General features: G+C 54.5%; 7 protein-coding genes across 7 annotated transcripts; 3 read left to right on the forward strand and 4 right to left on the reverse strand.

The window, feature by feature from the left end:
* Positions 1-346: 346 nt before the first annotated feature.
* On the reverse strand, positions 347-2,712 carry STEHIDRAFT_122649 (uncharacterized protein). The gene is made up of 8 exons (XM_007305643.1): positions 2,575-2,712; positions 2,459-2,501; positions 2,180-2,387; positions 1,939-2,041; positions 1,539-1,683; positions 1,071-1,179; positions 845-919; positions 347-687 (listed from the first exon to the last, which is right to left on the reverse strand). Exons 1-8 carry the CDS (start codon positions 2,621-2,623, stop codon positions 376-378), a joined length of 1,044 nt encoding a protein of 347 aa, XP_007305705.1. The 5' UTR covers positions 2,624-2,712; the 3' UTR covers positions 347-375.
* Positions 2,713-3,098: 386 nt separating this feature from the next.
* On the reverse strand, positions 3,099-5,303 carry STEHIDRAFT_148029 (uncharacterized protein; the record flags this gene model as incomplete). The annotated part of the gene is made up of 3 exons (XM_007305644.1): positions 3,099-4,762; positions 4,846-4,916; positions 5,008-5,303. Coding segments are annotated over 3 exons (1,901 nt in total), but the record flags the coding sequence as incomplete, so codon positions are not given.
* Positions 5,304-6,461: 1,158 nt separating this feature from the next.
* STEHIDRAFT_140262 (uncharacterized protein) lies at positions 6,462-8,436 on the forward strand. Its single transcript, XM_007305645.1, has 5 exons — positions 6,462-6,561; positions 6,800-6,818; positions 7,002-7,151; positions 7,731-7,872; positions 7,958-8,436. Coding segments are annotated over exons 1-5 (375 nt in total). The 5' UTR covers positions 6,462-6,560; the 3' UTR covers positions 8,021-8,436.
* A 92-nt stretch (positions 8,437-8,528) lies between these two features.
* On the forward strand, positions 8,529-11,894 carry STEHIDRAFT_81292 (uncharacterized protein). The gene is made up of 4 exons (XM_007305248.1): positions 8,529-9,510; positions 9,586-9,758; positions 9,933-10,253; positions 10,326-11,894. The coding sequence occupies exons 1-4, from the start codon at positions 8,565-8,567 to the stop codon at positions 10,629-10,631; spliced, it is 1,746 nt and encodes a 581-aa protein (XP_007305310.1). The 5' UTR covers positions 8,529-8,564; the 3' UTR covers positions 10,632-11,894.
* Positions 11,895-12,058: 164 nt separating this feature from the next.
* STEHIDRAFT_169578 (acyl-CoA N-acyltransferase) lies at positions 12,059-15,179 on the reverse strand. Its single transcript, XM_007305646.1, has 8 exons — positions 15,016-15,179; positions 14,829-14,934; positions 14,497-14,646; positions 14,350-14,363; positions 14,214-14,232; positions 13,718-13,739; positions 13,280-13,295; positions 12,059-12,365 (listed from the first exon to the last, which is right to left on the reverse strand). Exons 1-8 carry the CDS (start codon positions 15,162-15,164, stop codon positions 12,278-12,280), a joined length of 564 nt encoding a protein of 187 aa, XP_007305708.1. The 5' UTR covers positions 15,165-15,179; the 3' UTR covers positions 12,059-12,277.
* A 172-nt stretch (positions 15,180-15,351) lies between these two features.
* STEHIDRAFT_99442 (uncharacterized protein) lies at positions 15,352-19,342 on the forward strand. The gene is made up of 3 exons (XM_007305647.1): positions 15,352-15,472; positions 15,536-15,792; positions 15,863-19,342. The coding sequence occupies exons 2-3, from the start codon at positions 15,567-15,569 to the stop codon at positions 19,117-19,119; spliced, it is 3,483 nt and encodes a 1,160-aa protein (XP_007305709.1). The 5' UTR covers positions 15,352-15,472; positions 15,536-15,566; the 3' UTR covers positions 19,120-19,342.
* Positions 19,343-20,109: 767 nt separating this feature from the next.
* On the reverse strand, positions 20,110-24,497 carry STEHIDRAFT_140265 (uncharacterized protein). Its single transcript, XM_007305648.1, has 8 exons — positions 24,105-24,497; positions 23,977-24,040; positions 23,523-23,909; positions 22,383-23,427; positions 21,871-21,910; positions 21,408-21,541; positions 20,929-20,981; positions 20,110-20,658 (listed from the first exon to the last, which is right to left on the reverse strand). The coding sequence occupies exons 1-8, from the start codon at positions 24,209-24,211 to the stop codon at positions 20,581-20,583; spliced, it is 1,908 nt and encodes a 635-aa protein (XP_007305710.1). The 5' UTR covers positions 24,212-24,497; the 3' UTR covers positions 20,110-20,580.
* Between the last annotated feature and the right edge of the window lie 402 nt (positions 24,498-24,899).

Consider the following 24,899-nt stretch of genomic DNA (forward strand, 5'->3'; position numbering starts at 1 on the left):
ACCACCGAAATTGGACGTCGAAGTCGGATCAAGGGAGATAGGCTGCTTGCGCCTTCGAGAATCCAGAGCTGTTTCCAACTCTTTCTTTGTTCTGCATACTCGCACATTCACATCGGATAAGCGGACGTCATGGAACGTGGACGAGTTGGAAATGGAGGGAGTATGTATAGGTCTCGCGCTTCGGCCTGAGTATAATAAGTATCTCTGGCCCAATAAACACAACCTGCCCACCGACGATGCATAGACATGTGCATTGTGGACCAATAGATAGTGCAAAGATTACAAGAGTTACAGTCTAAGTACCTGGGTCTGAATCCAGTCCGTCAAATATACAGTCACTGGGTCACGCAGTCCGTCATCGATTCATCCTTGGGTCTAATCTTTAGCAACATCGTACGGTCTGGAATATGGATGAACCCGGTGAGAAGAATTCGGTGTGCAGCCCCTGTCCCTGTCCCCGCTCTCCTCCACCGATGTCATTACATGCACCACCATGGGTTTCGTCGAGTGTGGGCTGGTATGAGTGGATATGTTTCGGAGCTCCAAGGGTGCTGTTTGAAGGACCGTACGGTTCATGGTTCCACGGGTCTCGGGATCAGCGCGACCGTCATGGGAGAGCAGGGCGATGGAGTCCAGTTGTGTCATTTTGAGGGCGACGAGAAGGATGATGAGGGACGAATAGATGCCCTAGAGTAAGGTACCGCGAAAGTGGAACCGACATCGAAGCGTTCGCCATTCCATTCGGCAGCGCGATGTGGAGCGTCGGTCAGCAAACGCAGCACACTCTCACACATAATGAAAAGCAGATTGGAAGGATCGTGCGAAGTGGAAGGGAGGGACGTACCGTCAGCTGAGGGATGTTGTCCGCAATCAAGAAGTTCCCGTGTGTGCGCGACCAGTACACGATGAAGCAAATGACCTGTTCCGATGCGAAGATGCGAAGGCGACACAGAGCATACGCACGGATGCGCGGACATGAACAAAATTAAGCATGGATAGGGGTAAATGGTAAGTTACTTTTTCTCTGGAGCCATCGAGCGAAGATGGGAAGTGGGAAGTATGGTGCGTACCCAGGTGAAGCAGTACAGGAAGCCGGATTCCACGATCGTGGCCAGTATCTCCTGGCTCAGCTTGCGGGCCTCACTTCGGCGGTCCTGGATAGATGATCGATTATACCATCTGCGAATTCGAATTCGAATCCGAATCCGAGGTGAAGCGCGCCCGATGCACGAGAAGTAGTATGCGAAAGTTATGCCGTTAGCATCGGGCCAAGACAGTTCGGGGACAAAAGCAAAGAGGAGGAGAAAGAAGTTCCGGACGGTATCGTGCACATATCAGCGTCAAAGCGTTTAATTCACGCTTTGAATCGGACATATACACATATTGAACGCGAGTGACAGCAAGAACAACTAGTCAGATTCGGACGTATATGATGTCGCGGCAACTTTGTTTTGTGTAGACTTGGACAATGGACAATTGATGGGAGTGGAGTAAATCGAAAAGGGATCAAAGAGAACGCCACGCCACATACTACGTACCTTGCTCGATAAGCCACCAAAGCCGTCGTGACAACATTCGTGGCGAGCGTCAGACAGTTGAGCGCTAAGGTCCATGGATAATGCGCGTCGAGGACGATTGTATGCATATGTGCTGCCGCCTGTGTCGTTCCCGCGATGGCCGTGACTGCGGCCATACAACCATCCATGGCCATGGCCCGACATGAAACATAAGAATATGCGTGAAAGGGGACGAGAGCAGTCAGTTATCATAATTTAGTTCAGGAATGTAATAAGTCGATGATTTCAAAGCCGGGGGTTTGCGATCAGTGGCGGAGGCAGTGGAGATGAAGGTGTGAATGGGATCGGTTGTGAATAATACGGTGGCGGACTAGCAAGAGCCTGAAACTGTAGTTTAAACAAGTAGCTGAGTCAGACGTACCGCCGGTCGCGAGCACTAGGAAGAGAGGCGGTACGCAAACCCAAACGTTGAAATTCCAGAGGAGGTATAACCGCCATATGACAATCAGGTCCGCGAGCATGAACTAGTAAATACGGATTTACGGCGTCAGCCGTCAGCGTTGAACAGTGAACACCACGTCAAACCGGATTAGGGAAGTAGAAAAGTAGAAACAAGGCGGAACAGAGAACGGTCAACGGGGAACGGGATCGGAGATACTCACATTAATCGCAGGCAAATACATCTTCGCGATACAGAGCGCATCCGTCCCCGGTGTATTCGGATCCCAATTATTTCCGTTCAGGAAGCTGTCTGAGAAAACGCGAAAACTGAGGACGAGGTGCGTCGTAGACACGGAGTACATGATCACGGTGGCGATCAGAACATAGTGGTGTACCAGCCTCTGAGCGGCACCCCTTCGTCTGTGGAACCTGCAGAGTCGTCAGGACCGGGTGCATCATTGTCATCGCCCATGCAGGGGAGGGGAGGCACCACCACTTACAGGAGCAGGTACAAGCTGCTTATGAAAAGGACGGAATATACGCCTGAACAATCACAAGATCAGAAGAGTTCCACTGGACATTCTCGTCAATATTTTTGGAAATAGGATACACGCACCATACAGAATACACTCCAGCCCTAGCGACGCATAGAACTCAAGATCCATAGCGACTTACGACGAAAGCTCACCGTCCGCCTCTGGAGTCCTCCAACCACTGGCAGTACCTGAGCAAGCGCGTAGTACTTAGTGGGCAAGGAACAAGGAACCCTCCAACCCATCTCACACCCACACGTCTCGCTATAAGTGACCCCAGCAGAGGAAGCCATCATGATGCCTGATGAACAGTACACAGAGATAAACCGCAGAAACAAGCACTCCGTGATGCGGACGTTCCGTTTATGGACTGAAACGGTTTCAGGCTCCGCCTAAGTGCGCGTCTGTCCGTGGTTCTACCGTCTATGGAGTCTGATTTGCGGTATCAGACCTGTTGGAATGAGGAAGGTATGATGTACGAGGGGGTCCTGACGACCTCCGCAGCGGTGAACGTGCGCGTGCTCTTTTTCTCAGATCATCATCCTTCAAGAAAGACAAAACAAAGCGATAAGCAAAGAGGCCATACAAGACTGAGCGTCCACAACAGAGGTCAGAACACAAGGATGAATAAATATCAGGAGAACACGATTGGATACAAGAAAAGAACGTCACCCCTCTATCTCCCTTCGACTTCGCCGTCCCGAGTCGTTTTCTCCAAGATCTTCAATCCCCTACGTTCAAGGCGAACCGCCGCGCCTATAGCCCACTTCCTCCATATCCACATCATCTCCCCTCGTTCCCCTAGCATACGACTCCGCCTCCCCACGACGCAGCCTCATATCCTCTTCTTCCTCTCTCTCTCGCTCCCTCGCCAGGATCCTATACTCCCTCTCCCTGACCTCCCTATCATAATACATCCTCTCCCTCGCCTCTTCGTCCATCGGATCCTGCCTCACCAGACTCCCCGAACGTGACCTAGGCGAAACAGCGCCGTACGAATCGCCCGGTACACCAGCTCGTCCACGTCCGTGCACCGAACCAGAATTATACGAAGGCGAGCCCGCGTGCGCATGCGCGTGTCCGTGCCCATGTCCGCGCTCATCATACTCCGGCCTCCCACCCGCACCCGCCGCGATCCCACCCCTCCTCACCTCGCGCTGTTCCCTCTCCACTTCCCACTCTTTCACCCTCTCACGATCGTTCATCTCCCTCAACCTCTCCTTTTCGATATACTCCGCCTCGTAACCCGGTGGCCGCACGTTATTGATGTTCGTGCCGGGTCCTAAGCGTTGGTGTCTATGCATGTGGCCGGACCCGCCGCCGGTGCGGGTTTCGGAGGATGATGCCTGGGAGTGCGAGATCGTGGGCGAGAGGGGGTTGTCACCACCGCCAGCACCACCGCCAGCACCGGCACCGGCACTCATGCTCAGACTCATGCTGGGAGCGAGAGATGAAGAGACGGAGACGGAGACGGATGGAGGTGGCGGTGGCGCGGGAGTTGAGTTTGCAGTTGAAGCGGAGACGGAGGGTGGACCGGGGATGTAGCTGACCCCCGGGGAAGGTTGATGTTCGTGCGTGAGCTCGTGAATATCGGACCGACGCGATCGTCCACTTGCGCTTCTTTCTCGTTCTCGTTCTCTTTCTGCAGTAGGTGTGATGTTGTAGTCTTGCGGAGGAGGCGGACGCGGTTGGTAACGGTCCATAGGAACTGGAATTCCTTCGGGGGGAGCATCGTAGCCTGAGACGATAGTATTTCCGACGCGGAATTGGCCGCGTGAGTTGGAGGTTAGGGTGGTTAGGGAGGGTGGTGGAGGTGAGTGGGGATGGGAAACGCGGACGAGTTCGTGTGGACGGGGGGGTTCGAGATGTTGGATGGAAGAAAGCGAGGGTAACGATTGGTGATGACTTCCACCACCACCACGAGACGAAGGATGCGCGGACGAATGTCTCGAAGAATGGGCGGTAGGACCGATGCCCGGATGGGTGGTCATGATGGACGGATCGGCGATGTGCAATGGCGAGCCATTGGGTGGTAGAGCAGCGGTGAGCCTCGTTCCTCCCCCGCTACCGCTCTGCGTTCTATACCAGCCTTCGACGCCGGGAGAATCGTATGGGTCGCTGACGACGCCGGGACCACCGACGTAGGGGTCGTGGATATCACGAGATGGGTAGTGTGGCCTGCTCACACCTGGATAGGATGGAGGTCCGGCGACTTGGTGGGACGGCGGTATTTGGTACTGAGCTGTAGCAGAGAGGCGCTCGTAGATGATACTGAAGAATATACAGCAACGACATTGACAAGCACAGTCAGGACGAGGACGAGGGTTGAGGTAGCATGCATGGCAGGCACTCACGCGCGCTCGATCCTCATACGTTGTATATTCCTCTTAGCCTGAAGAGTTTTGAACACGAGTTTATCATTGTCCTATCCCGAGCGAGCGACCAAAAGACCCAGAAAAGTCCATGAGCGCACGAATAGACGAAAAGTCAACATGAACCATGACTGGAATACACACCGCCTCGATCTCCTTCACCTTCTTTCTCAACTCCTTATACTTAGCCTTATACTTCGCGTCCTCGGCGCCAGCGGCGATACCTATCCCAGGCGTGAACGACTTGAGTTTCTGTCGACTCATGGCCATGTTCGGGTTTTGGTTTTGGAGCATTGACGCCGAGGGATGAGGACCGACGCCGGGCTGAGTCTGAGTATGACTACTATTACTAGGCGTGTTGCTCTGGATCTGTTGTTGGGGCGGATACGTGGAAGGATGGAGATGGGCTGAGGGACCGGGCGACGGCTGGTGCGACATGGACGTGGAGGCGGTGGTGGTGGTGGTGGAAGAAGTGTGTGACGTGGGAGGACCGCGTCCGTCCGTTCATAATCAAAGGAATATACTAATATAGTTTGGAATATTCTGACAATCACGCCCCCTTAGGCTTCCCTCACCCCGCGTAATTTCCCCTGGTTTCGGCGTACGGTCGACGCTGGCTGGGCACGATGCGCGATACCAATGCTGTGGCGCAAGCCCTCATGTCATTCACCCTCCGCGCTTTCCATATCGGGAGAACGAAGCACCTACTTCAGTGGTTGTTTCCGAGGGCATCCATCCTTGTTTGAAGTTTCTCTCTTGCGAGTCAGAGTGAGAGATGACCGTGTGCGAAAAACGAAGGCTGGCTCTCGATTCGATGCGCATTTGCATTCCCTGCATCTGTTCTATTTTGAAGAGTCACGATGAGGAGTAATCATTGTGTTGTATTGTAATTCTCCGAGCCGCGGGTATGATATGATTGCCTGACTCTCATTGACGATGCAGTACGCAGTACCGTACCGTAAAACCTGTTCGTGACATATGCGTCCGAATACGCATACGCGAATGGGGTAAAACTCATCGCTTCCGAGTCCTCCAGTGTGATTCGAGGATCGTACTGTATTACTGTAACGCGTCCAACTAGTAGGTCCAACTACGCGGTGTGAGTCTGAATCTGAGTCTGCTGAAAACTTTTTGGTTATGGATTTTCCAATTCAACACCTCACGAGCCTCCGTTCCGAATCTCTTCTTCACTTCCTCAGGATCTCCGTGGACTTTGGACTTTGGAGTGTGAGTGGGTGAGTCTTGTGCTCATGAGGACCTACAGTTGTGTCACGGTTACATTCCGGGATCAGAAGGTCGCCTCTGGATCTAAATCTATGGGTGGCCGTGGGTTCGGGTTCGGTGGGGCGAAATCGAATCGGAATAGAGTAACAGATGCATATGCATATGCGAATGGATAGGTTCCTCTGCGATTCTTCAGAACCTCTGATCTCCTGCATCTCCATCCCAGTCGTCTGGCAAAGACGTCGGGTTCGGAACACAACCGGCCGGCCGGAGGAGGCCGGCGATTACGGCAAGAGAACGAAGCGTGAGAAAAATACCCGGGGCGCAAATCGAATCGGCGATCGTACTTCGTGGCGTGCAACGAATCCTGAACTCAAACACTCTCACCAGACACCTTCGCTTCCACATTCGACCGAGCGACCAAGTTTGAACCAGCGAGTGAGCACGAGGCTACGAATACGCATACGCATACGAGTCAGTCGTCTACTTCTTTCATTGTGGTTGTGGTTGTGATATGGAAGTCCTCCTATTCCCTATTCCTATCACTCTCACTCCCCTGGGCTCTGCTCTGCTGCAGCTTCTGTGATATGTTGCCCTGCCCGAAGCACAGCACAGACAGACAGACTTCGTTCTTGTTTTGGGCTGAGAGGGGAGAGTCAGAATGCTAATCATATACTCTTATTCACATCCATTCGTCCATTCGTGCATGCAGTGTCACAACCTTACAGACAGTAAGTTCCGGTTCGACCCTCTCCAATCCAATCTATCCAATCCCTTGCTCCCCCTCCCTCCAATTCAAACCCTCCAATCCAATCATTCCTCCAATACCCTCCACCCACCCCACCCCCCCCTCCTACACCGCCCCCATGTTCCCATCTCATCCCGTGGTCTTATGTTCATCACCCACCCCCCAGGGACATGCCCCCCTCGGGCGGGTTCGAAGCCCTGAAATACAAACGCAACCTGCCCTTCCGCGGCCCGAGCGGGGTGATGATGTTGCTCGGCGTGACGGCCGTGAGCGCGTTTGGGTTTTGGAGGTTGGGGAAGGGGAATCTTGAGCGGAGGTGCGTTCACTCTCTCAATCTATATTCTATGGGAGTTTTTTGCGCGTACGAGGAAGGAGAACGAGGAAGAGAGGAAGAACGCGTTTGGATTGACGGTTATAGTATGCATGACGCGGATGCGGATGCAAAGGCGAAGGCGAATCAGCCCACCCATCCAGCTATGTCACGGTAGCCAGCATTCGGAGCACGGATGTGGACGCGGTCCAGCCCTGCTGCACCATTCGGAGCGCGGAATGCGAACCTACAATTGGAGTAGCCCTGCGCGAACGCGAACGCGTGCTCCCTTGCCATTTCGAACACAGACGCGAATCAGCACCAGTAGCAGAGGAACGGAGAACGTGTCAAGTGATCCTCGCGCTCGTCACAGAACGTGGACTACGGCATGCCGGTAGCGCAAGCCGATGTTCTTGCACACAGAGAGCTCGACGCGTTCTTGTGACAGAGACTGTGTTCAGCTCGTTCTGTGCTCTGTTGTTCGTGGTTCGCGGAGCCGGTGTTCTGGGCTCGGAGGGGCAGGAGAAGGAAGGATGACGGATTTGGGACGTTCGGAATGCTTATATGTTCTTGATTGCATTGTAGGGAATTGGAACGGGAGAAGGTGTGGTCGAGGATCCACCTCGTTCCGCTGCTGCTCGCGGAGGGGGACAGGGACGCGTACCGGAGGCAGGAGGCGGCGAAGGCGCGGGAGGGGGAGATCATGAAGGACGTGAAGGACTGGGAGGTGAGCGTGTTTGGATTGTTTACAGCGTATGATGAACTGAAGCGATTGACTCTGGGGTGTGATGACGTGATGGGATGGGGATCAGGCTGGGAAGAGTGTGTACAACAAGGCTCAGTACCAGCAGTCGGAATACGTGGTCGTGCTGTGATTGGGAGGGGGTCTGAAAATAGATGTGCATTGTCCGCGTCATTATCGTAGAGCAGTGTGAGAAAGCGCTGTGTGCCTGCAGCTGTGCTTGGACGAGTGTGGGTACGGAGAAGAGGCCGGTTGGGTGAGCACAATGGAAGCCGGGGTGGGGGGCAGCAGATGCCATATTGGGAATGTTCAGGGCCGGTCATCTACGCGCCGGCGTTGCAGAAGTCGGAGGAATCGGGGACGAAGAGGGAAAGGGATTGGGGGGTCGGACCGTGCCAGATCCAGGGCGATATTCCGCATTGGGAAGGGCGACGATTGCGAGAGCGTGGCTGATGAGCCGGGCAGATGGCACAGCAGCTGCTTCGCCCGGGCTTCGTCCTTGACTCGTCCTCATCCTCTCCCCGACGATGCGACCACTCCGTACCGCCCTTCCCAGATCCCTATATAAGCTCCCCCTCCCTCCCCGTCCCTTCCCCCCTATTCGCCCCCCCGCCACCATGCACCCATACCCCGCCACCCGTCGCCACTCCCACTTCCCCTCTCCACACGACGCCTCCATGCAGGACGCCTCCCCATTCCTCCCCTTCTCCGACGACACCCTCCCCCGCGACCACTCCCTCTTCGACTCGTCCGACAACCTCTTCGCCATGGACGTCGAATCTTACCCCTCCTGGGACGTCAACAACACCCACAACAACCACCCACCAGCATCGCCACCGAACGCCCCCGCGTTCACAGACTCGCCCGCATCGCCGTCCAGTCAGCTTGACTATCCCCCCTTCGGCTCCGATCCACATCTCTCATCGCCCAATTCATATCAAGGGCCCCACTCCTTCGACAACGCCTACACCGCTGTCGACTTAGATAACGCTTATCACAACTGGTTCAACGTCGATGACACCCCGCTCCAATCGTCATCCGTCCCGATCGCCATCCCCTCCCTCGACTTCAATCCCAATCCCCAGTCCAGCCCCTCCTTCGTCGCCTACGACGACCACCTCTACTACCCCGGTAAGACCGAGCAGTTCTCACCTCCCTCTGACTACGGTCTCCACTCCTTCCCCCACTCCTTCGACGACCAGCACCAGCACCAGCAGCAACAGCTCTTCCCGTCCGTCTCCCCCCCGGAGCTCTCCCAGCCCTCATGGGCCACATCCCTCTTCGCTCCGCCCTCCGCTCAACGGCCACCCACGTCGCCGCCACCCCAACTCCTCTATCCGCCCTCGCCACACTCGGACGACAACTTCGCCACCCAACGACCACGTCATCGCAGGGTCTCCATGCCCGCTGCCTCGCATATCTTCCAGTCCTCCAGCGCACCGTCCGGCCTGAGAGCCCCGTCGCTATCACGCCCGTACAGTCGGCGAGCAGAGTCTGCCAGCACAGGTGACGATCCCGACGCTACCGTCCGCAGGAAGAGAAAGGTCGAGCTCTCGGAGGACGACCTCATCGCTGAGCCTTCCATTGCCGTTGCCGACAGGACCAGACCGGCGAGCGAGACACGTAAGCCCCCATTCCCTTTCGTCTGCGCCACAACAAATCTTATTCGCTGACCCACACGTCCCCACATCCACACAGCCCCTCAGAAGTCGCACCTCCATCCTCCGAAGCTGGCACCGTCGGCGTGGCAGTTGTATTTCACGGACTGGATACAGAGACATCAGGCGACGAGCGCGCGAAAGCTGAACGTTGCGCAGGCAGCCAAGGAGGCTGGGGCGGAGTACGCTGCACTTAGCGCCGCCGAGAAGGAGGTTCGTCATTGATTGTCATTCTCATCTATCATCCCCCACATACACGTCTGTACATGCATCATTCATCGATGCGCAGTGTATGATCAAGAGCTGTGTGTGAACATCCGTGCTGACCCCTATTCCTTTTGTTGTCCTCATCGGTCCTGTTTCGTTCCCGCTCCCGCACCTACACAGCCCTACCAGCGCCGTTCCCAGACGATGAAAGAAGCCCGCGAACGCGAGTACACCAAGTACATGGCCTCGCTCTCCCCGGACGACATCAAGCGCGAGAACGTGTTCCGGTCTGCGCAGCGCAAGGCGGGCAAGTCGCGCAAGGGGAACATCAAGGACCCGAACGCGCCGAAGAAACCGCTCAGCGCGTATTTCATGTTCTTGCAGAGGATCAGGTCGGACCCGGCCTTGGTCCAGGACGTGTTCGGAGAGGAGACGGAGACGACGAAGCAGAGCGTGTTGGCGGCGGGCAAGTGGAGGTCGATGACGGATGATGAGAAGAGAGTGCGTCTCTTGTCGTAATCCCTACCGCTCGTGGGTTGGAAAAAGCTGACCTCGTCGTGATTTAATTTACAGCCCTTCTTAGCTCAGGCAGAACAAGAGAAACTCGAGTACGAGTCCGCGCGGAAGAGGTACGAGGAAGGGTCGATGATGATGGATTACGGAACGAGTATCAGCTTCAGCGTGTTGCCGCCAAACTCCTTCCAGACGTCGTCTATCCCCTTGAGCTCGTCCGCGGGCTCGCGCTCCGTCTCGGGTGTACGTTCGGGGTCGGGGTCGGTCAAGGCGGAGCCGTTTAGTTCGGAGAGTGAGAGCGAGGCGGATTCGGTGGTGTCGGGTGTAGCAAGCAGCAGCGGGAGGAGGTTTAGAGGGAGGGTTTGAGCGCGGTTAGAAGTAGGTAGGATGTCGGGGCCTGGGGCGTCCCTGGATGGACTGGTTCGACGACGACGACGATGATGGGGAAGATCTCTCCTTGCACTCATCTTTACGAATTTCTGTTTCTAGTTTTTACTTTTCCTTCACTATGCACCACCCTTTGCTCTTTGACTTTTTCATCCTGTTTATTCCCTTCGGTTCGCTCGACTCGACTCGACTCTCTGCGTGTTTGTGTTTCTTGGTCCGAGGCTGGGTCTTCCGGCCTGCGGTCCCGGTGGGACTATCTTTTGCTCTTACTTCCTCTTTTCTTCCTTCGTACATATGCTTGACTTTTCTTTTCTTTTCCTTTGCTGGTTGGGGTGGCATGGCAAAGCGGCCATCTCTCGTCCCGTTCACGACGCGCACACGTTTTATCGCCGATGATACCACTCGTCTCTTCATGATATCTCTGGTCTTTCTGGATCGCTTTCCGCTTTTCGGGTTTCTCTTTCGGGCCCTTCGTCGCTGCAGTTCTTCCCTCGTCATGTCATGCACGCACGCACGCACGCAACTCACGACGCACCGCTGTCTCTTTTGTTTTCGCTTTCTTGTTGTAGTATATTACTTACCCTCGTCTCCGTCTCTGGGCCCGATCGACGCATGCCGAACATTGATTGATTTGTACTTATCGTCCCCGTGTTCGTTAACCGTTGCCCGCTCATGTATCATTCTTCTTTCTCGTTTTTTTTTTTTTCGTTTTCGTTTTCGGTTTCTTTTTCTCAGATTTCGTACTTCATCTACGTCCTCTCGTCTCTCGTCTGTCGTGCTGTGGCCTGAGCGCAGCTAGCCACCAAATTTTTCAGTGTGGCCCCTCACTTTGCCCTCACTCCGTCTACCCTTCTACCGTCTACCCTTCTACCGTGTTACGTTGTGCTCAGGTTCTCGAGTCACGTATTATCCATGCCGAGTACTTACGTAGGTACCGTCCTTGCTGAGTACGCACGCACGTAGGTACGGTCCCGCTCATTGCTCAAGCTCCCGAGTCAATCACGTACGGTATGTACGGTCCATTGTCCATGCACATGTCCAGGCTGCGATCAATGTTTTGAGTCTCTTCGTTTGATTTTTCTTTTGAATGTATTGCTAGAAACACCGTCTCGTCTCGAGTTCTGATGACCTCTACTCTCTACTCTCTACTCTCTACTCTTGTCTTCGTTTCTGTCTACCTGCCTCCTCTCCTCACCTCCTCCCGCCTCGCCCCGTTTCACCGCTAGCTGCACTTACGACCTCTAACGACCCGCCACATTAAGTGGCTCGATTTCTTTTCTGCTTTGCTTTGCTCTGCGACAGGGTTTGTAGGTCCAGGGTTTGCATAGTAGGACATATTTTATTATGTATAGAATGAATGAATGGAATCTTTGTTTGTTTGTTTGTTGAATACGAATGAAGGGGGGGAATGAACGAAAAAAAGGGGGACACTTTATGGATGTCATTTGGAAGCAATGTTTGGGTTATGTGGTTGGGAGTGGATGGGACTGAGACGGGGATTGGGACGAGGACGAAGGTTCGGGGGCGCTTCAGGCTTCGGATTCGGGGGTAGGTGAGAGGGGCAGGGAGGCGGAAGAGGAGACAAGGATTAGGACGAGGATGAAGGTTCGGGGGCGCTTCAGGCTTCAGGCTTCGGATTCGGGGGCAGGTGAGAGGGGCACGCAGGTGGTGGTGGTGGTGGTGGTGGTGGAGAGGGAGAGGTGGAGGATCATCCTGTGGGGTGAGAGCAGTGATGTGAGCGAAGTTGAACGGACGACGAACGAGAAAAGACGAGGGACAGGGCAGGGAGGAGGGGAGGAGTCAGAGACAGGGCAAGGAACAAGGAACGGAGTGAAACATGAACACAACGTTTGAACGCAAAAAATGGGGTTGGAGTGGATGATTTATTAAGTCTGTGGGTTGGGGTGGGCGATGTAGGGTTTGGGGGTTTGTCTTTCGAGTGATTGTGGAATCGAGGAAGAGGGGAAGGAAGTGAGCATGAGGTGAGATGAGGTGGATGACTCTCGATGGGAGAGAAGTGATGGTTGGGATTATTTCGGAGGTGAACACGGAATGGGCGAAAAGGAAGAAAAAAGGTACGGAGGTCACGATGGTAAGTGTAAGTGTAAGTGGATGGCGAGTGGAGCCGGCGGGAGGCTGGATGTGTTTGTTTGTTTGTTTGTTTGTTTGTTTGTTTACGTAGTTGTTTGAAAGACCGATGAATATATGAATGAAGTGGCCTGGATGGGGAGAGTAGAGTGTGGTATGGGTAAGGGTATGGGCGCGGTATAGTAAGATTCCATTGCGAGCGATGCTATAGTATGTACCAGAGCAGGCAGGTAAGTCACGACATCTAGAGGGATTTTCCAGAGATTGGAAGACCAGCTCCTCCGCGGAGAGGCGAAAGAGGTCGAAGAGAATGGGATCGAAAACAATAAGGGTAGACATAAACATTGCATGACACGATATGGAAGGCAACTACGGGGGCTTTGTGGCGTACGCGTCCGAGAGAAGTATGACGTGAGACTCGGAGCACGCAGCACGCAAAGCGAGAAGTAACAGGAAGAGAGAGGAACAAGAAGGGAGAAGGGAGGAAGGGGAGTAGACAAAGAGGAAGAGGAAGAGGGAAGACCGTTTGGCGTACTCACTTCTGGTGGGGCGCTCCTATCGGTGTAATGCACCGGCGGGAGAGGTAGCACGGTCATGCATATGCATAAGGGCCCGCAAATGGAAGATATTTTGCATCGCATGGGACGGTCCATCGTTCATCGTTCGCGGCGGCGAATATTAGATCCGCGAAGGTTCAGGTTCAGAATTCATAGTCCGGAAGTTGGGCCCACCAAGCAAATTAGGGGTGAGGGGTCATGGTCATGCAAACCAAGAGATGTGCGCATTGGGTCAGTCAGCCAGTCACCCTCAGTCCATTGCGCGACGAGAACAGAAGGGAAGGAAGGACGAAAAAGGGCCTATGACGAGGGTATGCGGAAGCGGAAGCGACACTATGGAAGAAGGGGGAAGGGGGAAGGAGGAATGCGCAGGATAGGATGGAGCGATGTCATCAATGGAATCCGTCGGGGCCGACTTACCGTCTTCGTCGAACTCTTCTCCCTGAGTGAGTGAGTGAGTGACCGACCGACCGCCGGTGAATGAAGGCCATGCACGCGTGGGTGTGTGGAGAGGACGCGGAGAGCGTTGCACGTTTGTTAGTGTCGAGCGTTGGGCGGCAAGTGGAGTCAGATGTCCATAAGAGGAGATCAAAAGGGAGATGGACGATTGTGAGCATGGGAACATAATGGAGATAAATGAAAGATGGGGGATGGATAAACAACAAAAGGAATCCGCAAAAGTTGGCATCGACGAACCCAGTCCAGCCAAATAGGCAGGCCGATGGAAAGAGAATCGGATGGGGACAGAAAGAAAGATGGGCCGGCGGTAAGCAAGATCGGCACCCAAAAAATGGCGGATCCGCTCGCGATTGAATGGCCACATCGGGAGAGGAAGATGATAAGAGGAAGGTCGGAAGCAAGATGAAACGGAGGCTATCGGGATTCTGTGGTTCGAACTGGACCGAACCAGACGCACCTCCGGTGTATAACCAAATCTGGCGGACAAAAGAGGAATGTTGAGGACGAGAAGGTACATGGGATGACGCATGTATTAGCAGTGCTGTGAGAACGAGGAGAACAGCTTGAGGGCGGAGGAAGGAGAGGTGCCCTACTTAGCGTAGAAGCCCTGTATACAGACAGACAAATGGACAGGAGTGAATATGAGGCTTTGCTCGTATGGAATTGAGGCTTCGGAGTGAGAAGGCTACCGGTCGTAGCCGTGCACCATCGCCCTTCGAAAGAAGAAGCGACGAGCTCACCTTCACGGGGATCTGGGAGTGGCTGACGATTTTGACAGTGGTGAGGCCCCTGGACGTGGCGTCCTGTTTGACCCAGTCGTGCAGTGCTAATACTAGCTCACGTCCGAAGCTGTACTTGCGGTATTCCTTGAGTACAGCTAGTCGGGAGAGCTTTCGGGGTGTGTATGAGCGTCACGTCAGATAGTGGCGATGGAGAGCGGGACGAGAAGAACCTAAATGTAAGTAAGTGAGGTTGAGATTAAGATTAAGATAGACTCCATTAGGAAGTGATCATGACCATCGGTGTCCGTGTAGGGTGTAACACGAGCTACCAAGAGGAAGGGGAGTTGTACCTTGTAATAGGTGGCGCCGGACGAGCAATAGGCACGTATTGTCCCGATTGGTTCATTAGAGGGCAAGAGGCGGAGCAAGAAGTGCGTCGCGGTAGCGTCATACTCACTGTGCAGAAGTTAATGTGGGCCGATTCGAGGTGAGAAAGGGCACCTCGTTGGGAGGCCACATAAGGGAGCATTAACTTACTCGATCTCTTCATCCAGAGAGAACTTCTGCTCGTGGACGAAGACGTCTATCCTGACATTCGTGCACATCTCGAGCATACTAGCACGGTCTGGAGCACCGACCGGGATGGGTATGATTTCGTGGTGGGGAGGGTTGGGTCTGGGGGCCATCCTACTAGTCCTTACTTGGTCGCCGCTCAGTAGCACGGTTGATGAATAGGATGAACGTTGGCAACGCGGGGTTCGCATGGCGGAGATCTCCCGGACAAGGCGGAACTTGCCGAGAAGCTTATGTCAGCCAAAAGAGCGCCTCGGAAGAGCAAGTCGAAATGGTCGAAATATTCTGGGAAATAGAGCTCATCATCGCGTGCGTCTTGCACGACCTCCCTCGCTCATTGCCCACCCGTTCTTGACGGTGGCCGTGGAAGGCAACGAGTCTCGCTGGCCTGCTGCTCTTCCTCGCTTGCAGCAAGGTCCAGGTACGTCTCAATATTCTCGTTATTTTCTGGATTTGTGTGCCGACGCGCTGACCACTGCGGCAGGCATTGTAGGAGCGAAGAGACGCGTTGTTGAATGGTTATGGTCGAGCCTGTCTTGGCCTCCATCAACTCCCTACTGGCTTATCCTGTACCACTACGCCCTGCGTTAGCCCACTCCGCCTTCCGGTCTCTTTCCGCATCCATGCACCCTCAGTCCTACAACGCCGTCTCCTCCCGTTCAAAACGCGCAAAGGGAAAGCAAAGAGCACTGCCAGACACAGATTGGTTCACAGATTCCCAGTGGCTTACTCATAATCATTGTGCGTCTCTCGCTAGCTTATTTCCGGTGGTTATTCCTGTCCTCAGCAGTTCGAATTTGCGTGCGCACAGGCAGTAAACGTGTATCTCCCTTTCCTGACCCTCCTGAATCGCCAATACGACATCGCATCCAGACACATCTTCGTCACCCCACACGCCCATCATTGTCACCAAGCTCGTCCACCATCATCCCTGCCTTCCGGTCGCCATGTCGCGTGCACGTCCGCTACGCCTCCGATTCCACCCTTCTCGCCACTCGCAAAGCTCTCCCCGTCAACGTCTTCGACCATTTCGTACGGGACCAGCCGATCAAAGGTCACCCAGTACTCCTTGATGAGGCCTGGAGGGCGTTCGAGACCCTTCGCGATCAAAACAACCGGTCCATATCTTCTCATTCGACCCTGTCCGCCTTCGTGGACCGCGCTCTAACCGAAGTAGAGAACACGCTCCTCTCAGAGGATGACTCTGAGCAGTTTCAGGAATGGATGGAGCGACTGCAACCCCTGGTCGATGAGTTGGGTTCTACAGCTAAACTTCGGCACCAGCAGCAGACCTTTCACTGTCTCTCAGCTCGATGCCTTGCTCTCTCTGCCGACACCGCTGCCGCGCTTGCCGCTTGGAAAGAGTTCAAGGCAAGGAAACACCGACGGGGGTTCGACCCAATGGAGCTTCGGATGATCAACACCCTTGTCCATGCCCTTGACCTGCATGGCGGTCCCGAAAGAGTACTCGACTTCGTGGCCCACGAATACGAGACTGTAGGTACACTTGTCCTTTCGCAGGAATACCGAAGCGGTAGATCGAAGACGGACTTGCGCTCTGGCCCAGACTACGATAGGCTCTGTCAGACCGTGTTCTTGATACTGGATAGGATCGAGTTCCCTGCAGTGCTTGTCGCCAATCGGAGGGAGATAGGCAGCGAGATGCGTCGAAAGAACGTCGGCGTCGTACTTGTTCTTTTTCTCATACACAGGCGAGCAGCAGAGGATGCCGTGGCCGTGTGCGAGGAGATGTATTCACAACGCCTCGAACTTCCCCACTGGGTCACGCTTCGATTAATCCGCTCTCTCGTTCGCAACAATGCCTTTGAGATGGCTAACACACTCTTCGCTCGTGTAAACAATTCGCTACCACCGGAAGATCAAGACTCGGTACACGTCTTGTCCGCGGGACTTCACTTATTCTCCCATCAAGGCGATATTCAACGCACGGAGCAGTATTTCGAGGCTATGAAGGCTCGGGTAGGCCTCGAACTGCCAGCCATAAACATGTTGCTTCAAGCGCACGCTGTCAATGGTGATGCCACGACCGTCGTACAACTCTTTCGCACCTACTTTCCTGACTCAACCGCCGACACTCCCGACCAACTTCGTCCCAATATCATCCACTATTCCACCCTCATCCTCGCCCACGCCAACGCACGAGATTTTGTCGGAATGAACAATTGGTTACAGACCATGATCGACGCCGGATTCGCACCGGACCAACATGTCTATGGCCTCCTCATCCAGAGTTTCGCCTCTCGAGGCGAGCTTGAGACCGTCGCAAGTATCATGGACCAGATGCGCGAGGCGGGCCTCCGACCGAGCGCTGCGACGTACACGACCGTCATCTCTATGTTGTCGAAGAGGAAGGACCCCGTTGCGGCCGAGGCGATGTACAAACGCGCCATTCGCGAAGGTATCTTTCCGGATCGACATATGATCGCAGCGCTCATGACCGCACATATGGAGGCGGGCTCGTATCGGGGCGTTATTAGGGCCTTCGACTATCTCGTCTCGTCAAAGGATCGACATCTTCGGCCACGCATCGGTGTGTACAACATCTTGCTCAAGTCGTACGTCCTCCTTAGCGCACCGTTCGAGATCGTGTCGGGGGTGTTTAGTAGGATGGAGAAGGCGGGGCTGAGACCGACGGTTCATACGTTCGCTATCCTGATGCAGGCGGCGTGCGTTGCCGGGAGGATGGAGATCGCGGTCAATATTTTCAATGAGCTCGAGCGACTGGCCGCTCATTGGGAGACCGGACTGCACATCAACGTTTATGCCCTCACATTACTGATGTCGGGATACCTTCGACTGGGCGACAAGATCAAGGCGAAGGAGGTCTACGACATGATGTTAGAGCGCGGGATCCAACCGACCTCGATGACATACGGTTCGATCTTACGAGCATACGCACAGGAGGGCACCGAGGAGTCTCTGGAGCTCGCGAAGGAATTCTTGAAGTCGTTGATGTCTTCCGAACCGAAGGATAGGACGTGGCTCTACGCTGCCGGCTCCCAACGTGGCTACGAGAGCATCTACGCACCCGTGATGGCCCAACTCGGCCGACTTCAACGTCCAGAAGACGTGGAGGACTACTTCCAGGAGATCATCGAGGCCGGAGGGGAGCCCACACTCCCCCTCCTCACTCTCCTCCTCAACGCCTACCGCGTCGTCGGCAACATCCCCGCTCTACGTCAAGTCTGGTCGCAGATCCTCCGTCTCGGCCTCCGCCACGCACAAGTCGACTCCCTCTTCGCCTCCTCCACCGATTCCTCCGAACGACCACGCCTAGACCTCCAACGACAAGCGAACGTGCTCTGCGTCCCGCTCTCGATCTACATCGACGCGCTCTCCGTCGCGGGCTATCACGACGACGCGGCCGAAGTCTGGGCGGAAGTCAAATCGCACGGGTTCGCGTTCGACTCGCATAACTGGAACCACCTCGTCGTCGTCCTCGTCCGCGCAGGCGAACCCGAACGGGCCTTCCAAGTCGTTGAACGCGTCATCCTGCCCTATCAACGCCAAACCGCGAAGATCGTCGCAGAGCGGGACGACAACCCTTCGTCCCCACTGACGTTCGACGACGAGATCCCGTGGGAGGAATTGAGTCCCGACGTCGATAAACCGCTGCGAGCGAATATGAATCCGAAGAATCGGCCCGCAGCGACGAGGGTGAATCGCCGACAGGTGGGCAGCGAGCTCGCGATGGCCGCCGAGGAGCGTCCGAACGATTTCGCGCATCCGTTGCATATATTGCAGCAGGTCTATCCTTCGTGGAATCTGTGGAGGCCGCACGGGGCGACGATGAGTCTGCTCGGGATGGTGCTCAATCATCTCGAGTCGGGGAGGTTGGTCCAGCCGGTGATGCCGCCGGAGGATGTGAGGCGGTGGAAGCAGGAAGTGGGGGACGAGGCGGAGGTGGCGGAGGAGGTGTTGGTGAGGATATTGGAGAACTGTCCGGAGACGGTTAGTGTGGTGAGGTCGTTTGAGGACCGGTTGAGAGGACGGGCGGCGATGTCTGAGTTTATCAGGGAGAGGAGAGGAAATCTGAAGCCTTCGTGATTTATCTTTTCTCTCTCCAGCTTCAGCCTGTGGCAGTCTGGCCGTCCGATATCAAACACATCTCGACTTCACAGCCCTCCGTTCTCCTTTTCTATTTCTTTTTTTTTTCGATCTATTGATGCTTTCGCTTTCGAGTTTGAGTGCCCTGTACGCTGTTTGGTTCAGGTGAGATGAGGGTGGGAACAATAAGTAAGTAAGTAATTAAGTACATAAGTAATTCAAGGTTCACAGGACCACAAATATTAATGGCGGCGGCGGCAGCAGGAACATGACACAGCGCAAACCATCCTATCCCATCTCACGTCACACAACATTATTTCGCTCGCACTATTCATCGACTTGAAACTTGTCCAATAGTAAAAACGATTTGCTGCTTTCGAGTTGAAGTTCTGCTCGTTGCTCTGCCTCTACACGTAGATGCTTCGAGGCCTCAAAATCAGGACACACATCCAAACGAGGAGCGCGTAACTTATAAGGATTCTGAATCAGAACAGTGCACACACTATGCTACGCCATGTATGTATGTATGTATACAACATCTGCCTGGACTAAACGAATGGGACGGCCTGGCATGTCATGCCAGTGGTACGCAGCAGTCAAAAGGGGAACGATCCAAGGCGAGGTTCGAACGCAAGAAAGGTATGGAAAGCAGGGAACAAAAAGGAATAAACACTTGAATGCAGAAGGCAAAAGAAGGGTCGAAGCTGTTCCAGGAAAAGGGACAAACTGAGACTAAGAACGGAGTACTGAGGACGGAATAAAGCAAGGACCGAGTCGAGCCAAACCAAGTCAAGTAAATCCATCGAGAAATCGAGATAGATCTAAAAAGATAACATTGACGACGAGCGAAAGTAAGTAAGCAGGTAAAGCAAGTAAGGCGAGCGAGCGAACAAGGGAAGTAGGCGAGCAAGGTGGATAGATAATAATGTGTGTATTGAAAAATATGGAAATATGAGAATAAAGCGTGGGTGTGAGCGAGCGAGTGGGTGGGTAGGTAGGTAAATAGGTGGAGATTGGCTGAGGGATGATGAGTGGGTAGGTCGGTGGGTTGGCGGTTAAAGGTAGATGTTGAGTAGGTAGGTCAGTAACGAAAATGGGAAGTACGTAGGAGTGAAAACGAAACGAGATAGATCAGTCAGATCGAGTCTGAGGCGAGACACACGGAAGACAGCAGAACTGGAAAAAAAAGGAGAGGACATAGGCACTGGCAGAGCACAAAAAAAGGGAGACTTGACCGCACAGTAGACACTAAGACGACAGAGTATGACAGGAGGACAGGGACAGGAGGGGACAGAGGACAGGATAGGACAATGGGCATGGTAAGAGTGAGAGACAGAGACAGAGACGAAAAAATAGCACGGCACGAGAGAAAGGCACGCATGAGAGGAGATGAAGAGAAAAGGGCAGACAAGAAAAAGAATAAAATAGTCCACGTCGATCGGTCAATCGGTCAGTCGAGCATCAACCATCCGACGAATCGTCGTCCGACCCGTCGTTCCCACGTCCACGACGGCGTTTACTCGACCCGTGACGGTTCCTCTAACACACGACGAAGCGAAGGTTGCGCGCGACGATGATTTTGGGAGTGTCGATTGCGGTTGAGGATGGATGGCGTGGACGTGGAAGGACGCGGTTAGATGCGAATAGATGCGGGAGATGCGCACGGACGCGGCGGATGCGAACGGACACAGAGTAGATGCGACGAAAATGACGGATGCAATGCAGATGCAAAACCATAATCAGATAACACACCCCAAAAACAGAACAAATACGCCCGCCAAGCTCAAAGAAAAACACGATCGCACTCACCAGTGGGAGTTTTTGGCCCTGATTGCCAAAGGATATAGACAGAGCCGTCGTATCTGTGCACACGGGCGGGCAAGGCGTTGGTCAGTCAGTAATTCAGATCAGGGCGCGAGAGAAAGGTGGATGTGGGAATGAGAGTGATGATCAGGCAAGGGAATGGGAATGGAAATGAGAACCAGAGGAAGAGGAGGAGCGAATGAGGGACCGAGATGCAGCATGAGCGAATAAGCGAAAAGTGAGCGTGAGTAAGAGTAGTAATAGTAGAGGGGCGGAGGATTGAACACAGCGCGCAGACCAAATTACCACAAGGCAGAGCTATATATAAAGAGAGAGAAAAGGGCGTATTGGTAGCGATGTAAATTCAAGCCTCCGCCAATCAAGAACCGAGTTCTGGCGGAGGCTCCATTGGAATCGCCACAAATACGCCACAAAGAAGAACACCCCCCCTAAAAAAAAGAATGAAGAAAAAAAAAGCAACTCACCGGGCACACCAGGGAACCTCTTCGCACTATACACATCAAACTTATCCGTGAACACCTGCGCGAGCACGGGCGACACGTCCGTATGCACATGCAACGCGCCGTCCTGCGCGGCGTTCTCTGAGCCTGGCAGGCCACTGTGTGTCGTATGTCGTATGTCGTATGGAGTGATCGACATAGACATCGCATAGAATGAAGGTCGACATATAGATGAACGAAGTCGTCAGTTTCATTCACATGACGTGCGCGGGAAAGAATGGATATGAGAAGGAGAAGTCAGAAGAGGCGAGGATGATATTGATTATGTGTGGTGTGTGGGTGTGTGAGTGGAAGTTGGAAGGGGCCCAAGAGATGTGATGAATGTAATATGAAAAGTCGAGATAGATTCGTTCGAAGATTAGAAGGGTGTTAGACGGAGATAGATGGATAAAAGGCATAGGCAAGGAAACGGAATTAGGTCACTCACGCTCCGATATTCATCAAGCGAAGACGAAGCCGGAAAGGACCTATACCAAACGAATGACAAACGCCGCAAATTCCATCGTCAGTAAAGCCATCCATTCAATCGCTCTACATCAATCCACGGCCTCGTTCGGTTTCCACGGGAAGAAAAGAGAGCATACTGTTCTCGTCGCGCTCTAAGAAGTTCCGCGTTGTAAGGCCACGCTCCGTGACTTTACAGCGCAAAAACCCTGTTTTCAACGCTTGAACGTTCGAATCAAAGCTCTAAACGAGGCTGCTCGATCCACCAAATAAAGAGAGCTCTAACAACGGTCGGTCGATGGTAGGGCACGTAAAAAGAAGAAAAAAAGATCTTTCTGCACTGTAAGGCCTGTTTGCGATTGCGAGCTCCCAGCGCAAAAGACTTTTTTAATGCTCGAGACTTCGAACGAGGCTGCTCAGTCCACGGGAAAGTCCGCCACAAACACCTCTCCTCCCTCTCAACTATGAAAAAAAAAACCTCAAAAAAAACCTCACCTTCCGTCCTTATGCTCAAATCCTGAAACAAAAAGAACACCCCCGGCTTCCGATGCTCATCCTGCAACCTCGACGCATTCGCAGTCAACAAACCCACCAACGTCCGGGTGTAAGTATGCCGCGGCAGGGGCGGGATCGTCGAACTCGAGTCGTTTGGCCCACCTCCTCCTCCTCCTCCTCCCATACCTGGTGCCGAACCGGAAGAAGGACCGATGCCGGAGGAAGAAGAAGGGCCGCTGATGGAAGAAGAATGTTGTCGGGGTGCCCATTGGCCATAAGACGCCGATGCATACATCGAATGCTGCTGCGTTCCCTGTTGGGACTGGGAATGTTGTTGGTCCTCAGGTGAGTCAGCCTGCGAAGTCGCGCCACCCGTATTCGGACTCCCACGTCCCCGTCCACCTCCCTGCCCATACACTTCCGCCACCCCACCACCCCTCCCTCCATGCCCAGAAGACGAAGACGTCTCCTCATGCGCCGGTAAATCGACATATCGCAGCGGTGACGGCGCTCTCCTATACGTCGGTTCCATCGCCACAACTGCAGCAGCAGCCGCGACAGCAGCTGGATTACCCGTCAACGAAACGGGCACCGGAGCGGGCTCGAGCGTGATTTGTCCGTACATCGGTGCCGGATTCGGATTCGGATTCGGATTATGATTATGATTGTGTGTACTAGGTTGGAGAGGTTGTAGAGGCGGTGGTGGTGCGCCCCAAGACCGATACGAATTCCCCGGCTCGACAGGACTCGACGTCTCAGAGTGCTGCCACGCGTGGGATCCAAGCGAATTGGCGGCCATGGCGGTGCGGGAGATGGATGGCACGGGAGAGTAGGGAGGTTGGTAGCCCCAGCTTGGCGGGGACGGGATGGGGTTGTATGGCTGGATGGGCTGGAAGGACAGGGTTTGTGATTGGGAGTGGGAGTGGGAGTGGGAGTGGTGCGAGGGGAGGATGGAGGGTGGGTGGCGCGGTTGTGGGAATGTGAAGAGTGGGGTGTTGAAGCCTGGACTGGGAGGGGCGGGGGCGAGGGGCGTGAAGCCGCTGTGCTATATACGTGGACGTATGTCACCCAAAAAATCAAAAAGGTTCGATAGTGAGTTACATAGAATCGAGAGAAGAGGAGAGAAAGAGGAGATCGCACTGGGGGGTCGTATGGGGGATTGTCGGGCGAAGAGAGGAGCGGGGGAGGGCCGGTGTTGGGGGGTTCGCCGGGGGAGTGGAAGGACGGGCCCGAGCTTGAGTTTGTCCCCCGACGTCGTTTTGGCGGTTGGGTGGCGACGTAGCGGTCGGATGAGGTCGGGTGGAGGACGAGGTTCATTTCGCGGTGGCCGTCTGAGTCCCAGAGGTCTGCGGTGGCTATGAAGAAGGAGGTGTCTATGTCGCTGGTGGTGGGGTCAGGATGATGTGATACGAGTGGCGGCAGGAGCCAAGAGGAGGGTGGAGAGACGAACTCTTCTTCGACTAGAGAGTCGTCTTCGTTTCTGACGACCATCTTGGCTACTACGGCTGGCGCAAGCGGTCGCCGATCCTGCCAAGAGTGCCATGATGATGATTACGAAAAGGGCATCAGAGGGGGAAAATAGAGAGAGACGAACTTTATCACCAAATCCACACATACGGGCCCTGATGGGCTGCTGAACTATCTCGAGAGTATAGAACCTGCGGAGGGGTAGGCGGTAAGCGAAGAGGGAACGGAAGCGGTTGTGGACGGAAGACGGCAGACCGATGGTTGTACCAGGTGCCCCAAGACTGTCCTGCGGAAGACGAAGTGGACTGTCTGCGCGGGGCGACGGCAGAGCTGCCACGGCGGGAGTTTGTCATTTGGATCATGGCTGGCGATAGTAGATGGAGGAGGGAGGCAAGGGGGCGAGAGAGCTGGCGGCTGAGAGAAAGGATGTTCGAGGGTCGCGTGTATTTGAACTGTCGCGAGTTCACACGAGAGGATAAAGAGCGCGAGAGGAGAGTCGAGAGAGCGAGAGCAGAAAAGGAGGGTGGAATCGGTCGGTTGCGGACGGTAGCCGGATAATACCAGCAGAGCGGGTCCAGATATCTCCAGCGATTGGTCGACTGTTTGTACGTAGGCCAAGCTTTGCCAGTCAGTCCCCTTCGCTTGTCGAGTCCGTCGGCGTCGAGAGCAAAGAGATGGCGGTGAGAGCAAGAGCTGGATGCGGATGTCGTATGTCGATCTCATCTTATCTCCTTCTTGGCACTTAGTATGTTCAACCTGCTTATTCTCAGTTCGCCGTCCGTCCCTGCGCACATCCCATTCGACACTCAGCACGCCCGCTCGATCCCCCTCGACGCGCACAGCGGCGGAGGGCCCGTGCTCGGCGCAGGCGACGATGCGGGCGAGCTCTGTGGGACGAGTTCCGCCAGTCTGGGTCGCCTTACCGTTATCCTGGGTCCTCCGCCACACGCCTCGCCACCGCCACTCTCAGCCATTCCCTGCCTCTCCTCGCTCTCCGAGGCATGTCCAGCTCGTTATTCCACCCATTCAACCAATCCCTTCTCTCCCTAT

The sequence above is a fragment of the Stereum hirsutum genome, assembly GCF_000264905.1.
Source record: "Stereum hirsutum FP-91666 SS1 unplaced genomic scaffold STEHIscaffold_9, whole genome shotgun sequence".
In the NCBI taxonomy this organism is placed as follows: Eukaryota; Fungi; Basidiomycota; class Agaricomycetes; order Russulales; family Stereaceae; genus Stereum; species Stereum hirsutum.

Coding starts and splice junctions, on each gene's coding strand:
- STEHIDRAFT_122649 (XM_007305643.1), bottom strand. CDS start 2,623: ATGGATCTTGAGTTCTATGCGTCGCTAGGGCTGGAGTGTATTCTGTAT. Junction 1,684..1,938: donor CCTAGTGCTCGCGACCGGCG/GTACGTCTGACT, acceptor GTATGGCCGCAG/TCACGGCCATCGCGGGAACG. Junction 1,180..1,538: donor TTGGTGGCTTATCGAGCAAG/GTACGTAGTATG, acceptor TCGAATTCGCAG/ATGGTATAATCGATCATCTA.
- STEHIDRAFT_140262 (XM_007305645.1), top strand. Junction 7,152..7,730: donor AAGGGGAATCTTGAGCGGAG/GTGCGTTCACTC, acceptor ATTGCATTGTAG/GGAATTGGAACGGGAGAAGG. Junction 7,873..7,957: donor AGGACGTGAAGGACTGGGAG/GTGAGCGTGTTT, acceptor GATGGGGATCAG/GCTGGGAAGAGTGTGTACAA.
- STEHIDRAFT_81292 (XM_007305248.1), top strand. CDS start 8,565: ATGCAGGACGCCTCCCCATTCCTCCCCTTCTCCGACGACACCCTCCCC. Junction 9,511..9,585: donor CAGACCGGCGAGCGAGACAC/GTAAGCCCCCAT, acceptor ACATCCACACAG/CCCCTCAGAAGTCGCACCTC. Junction 9,759..9,932: donor TTAGCGCCGCCGAGAAGGAG/GTTCGTCATTGA, acceptor GCACCTACACAG/CCCTACCAGCGCCGTTCCCA.
- STEHIDRAFT_169578 (XM_007305646.1), bottom strand. CDS start 15,164: ATGGCCCCCAGACCCAACCCTCCCCACCACGAAATCATACCCATCCCG. Junction 14,935..15,015: donor TCTCTGGATGAAGAGATCGA/GTAAGTTAATGC, acceptor ACTTCTGCACAG/TGAGTATGACGCTACCGCGA. Junction 14,647..14,828: donor CCGGCGCCACCTATTACAAG/GTACAACTCCCC, acceptor ACACCCCGAAAG/CTCTCCCGACTAGCTGTACT.
- STEHIDRAFT_99442 (XM_007305647.1), top strand. CDS start 15,567: ATGGTTATGGTCGAGCCTGTCTTGGCCTCCATCAACTCCCTACTGGCT. Junction 15,793..15,862: donor GTGGCTTACTCATAATCATT/GTGCGTCTCTCG, acceptor GCGTGCGCACAG/GCAGTAAACGTGTATCTCCC.
- STEHIDRAFT_140265 (XM_007305648.1), bottom strand. CDS start 24,211: ATGATCCAAATGACAAACTCCCGCCGTGGCAGCTCTGCCGTCGCCCCG. Junction 24,041..24,104: donor GGCACCTGGTACAACCATCG/GTCTGCCGTCTT, acceptor ACCCCTCCGCAG/GTTCTATACTCTCGAGATAG. Junction 23,910..23,976: donor TGTGTGGATTTGGTGATAAA/GTTCGTCTCTCT, acceptor CACTCTTGGCAG/GATCGGCGACCGCTTGCGCC.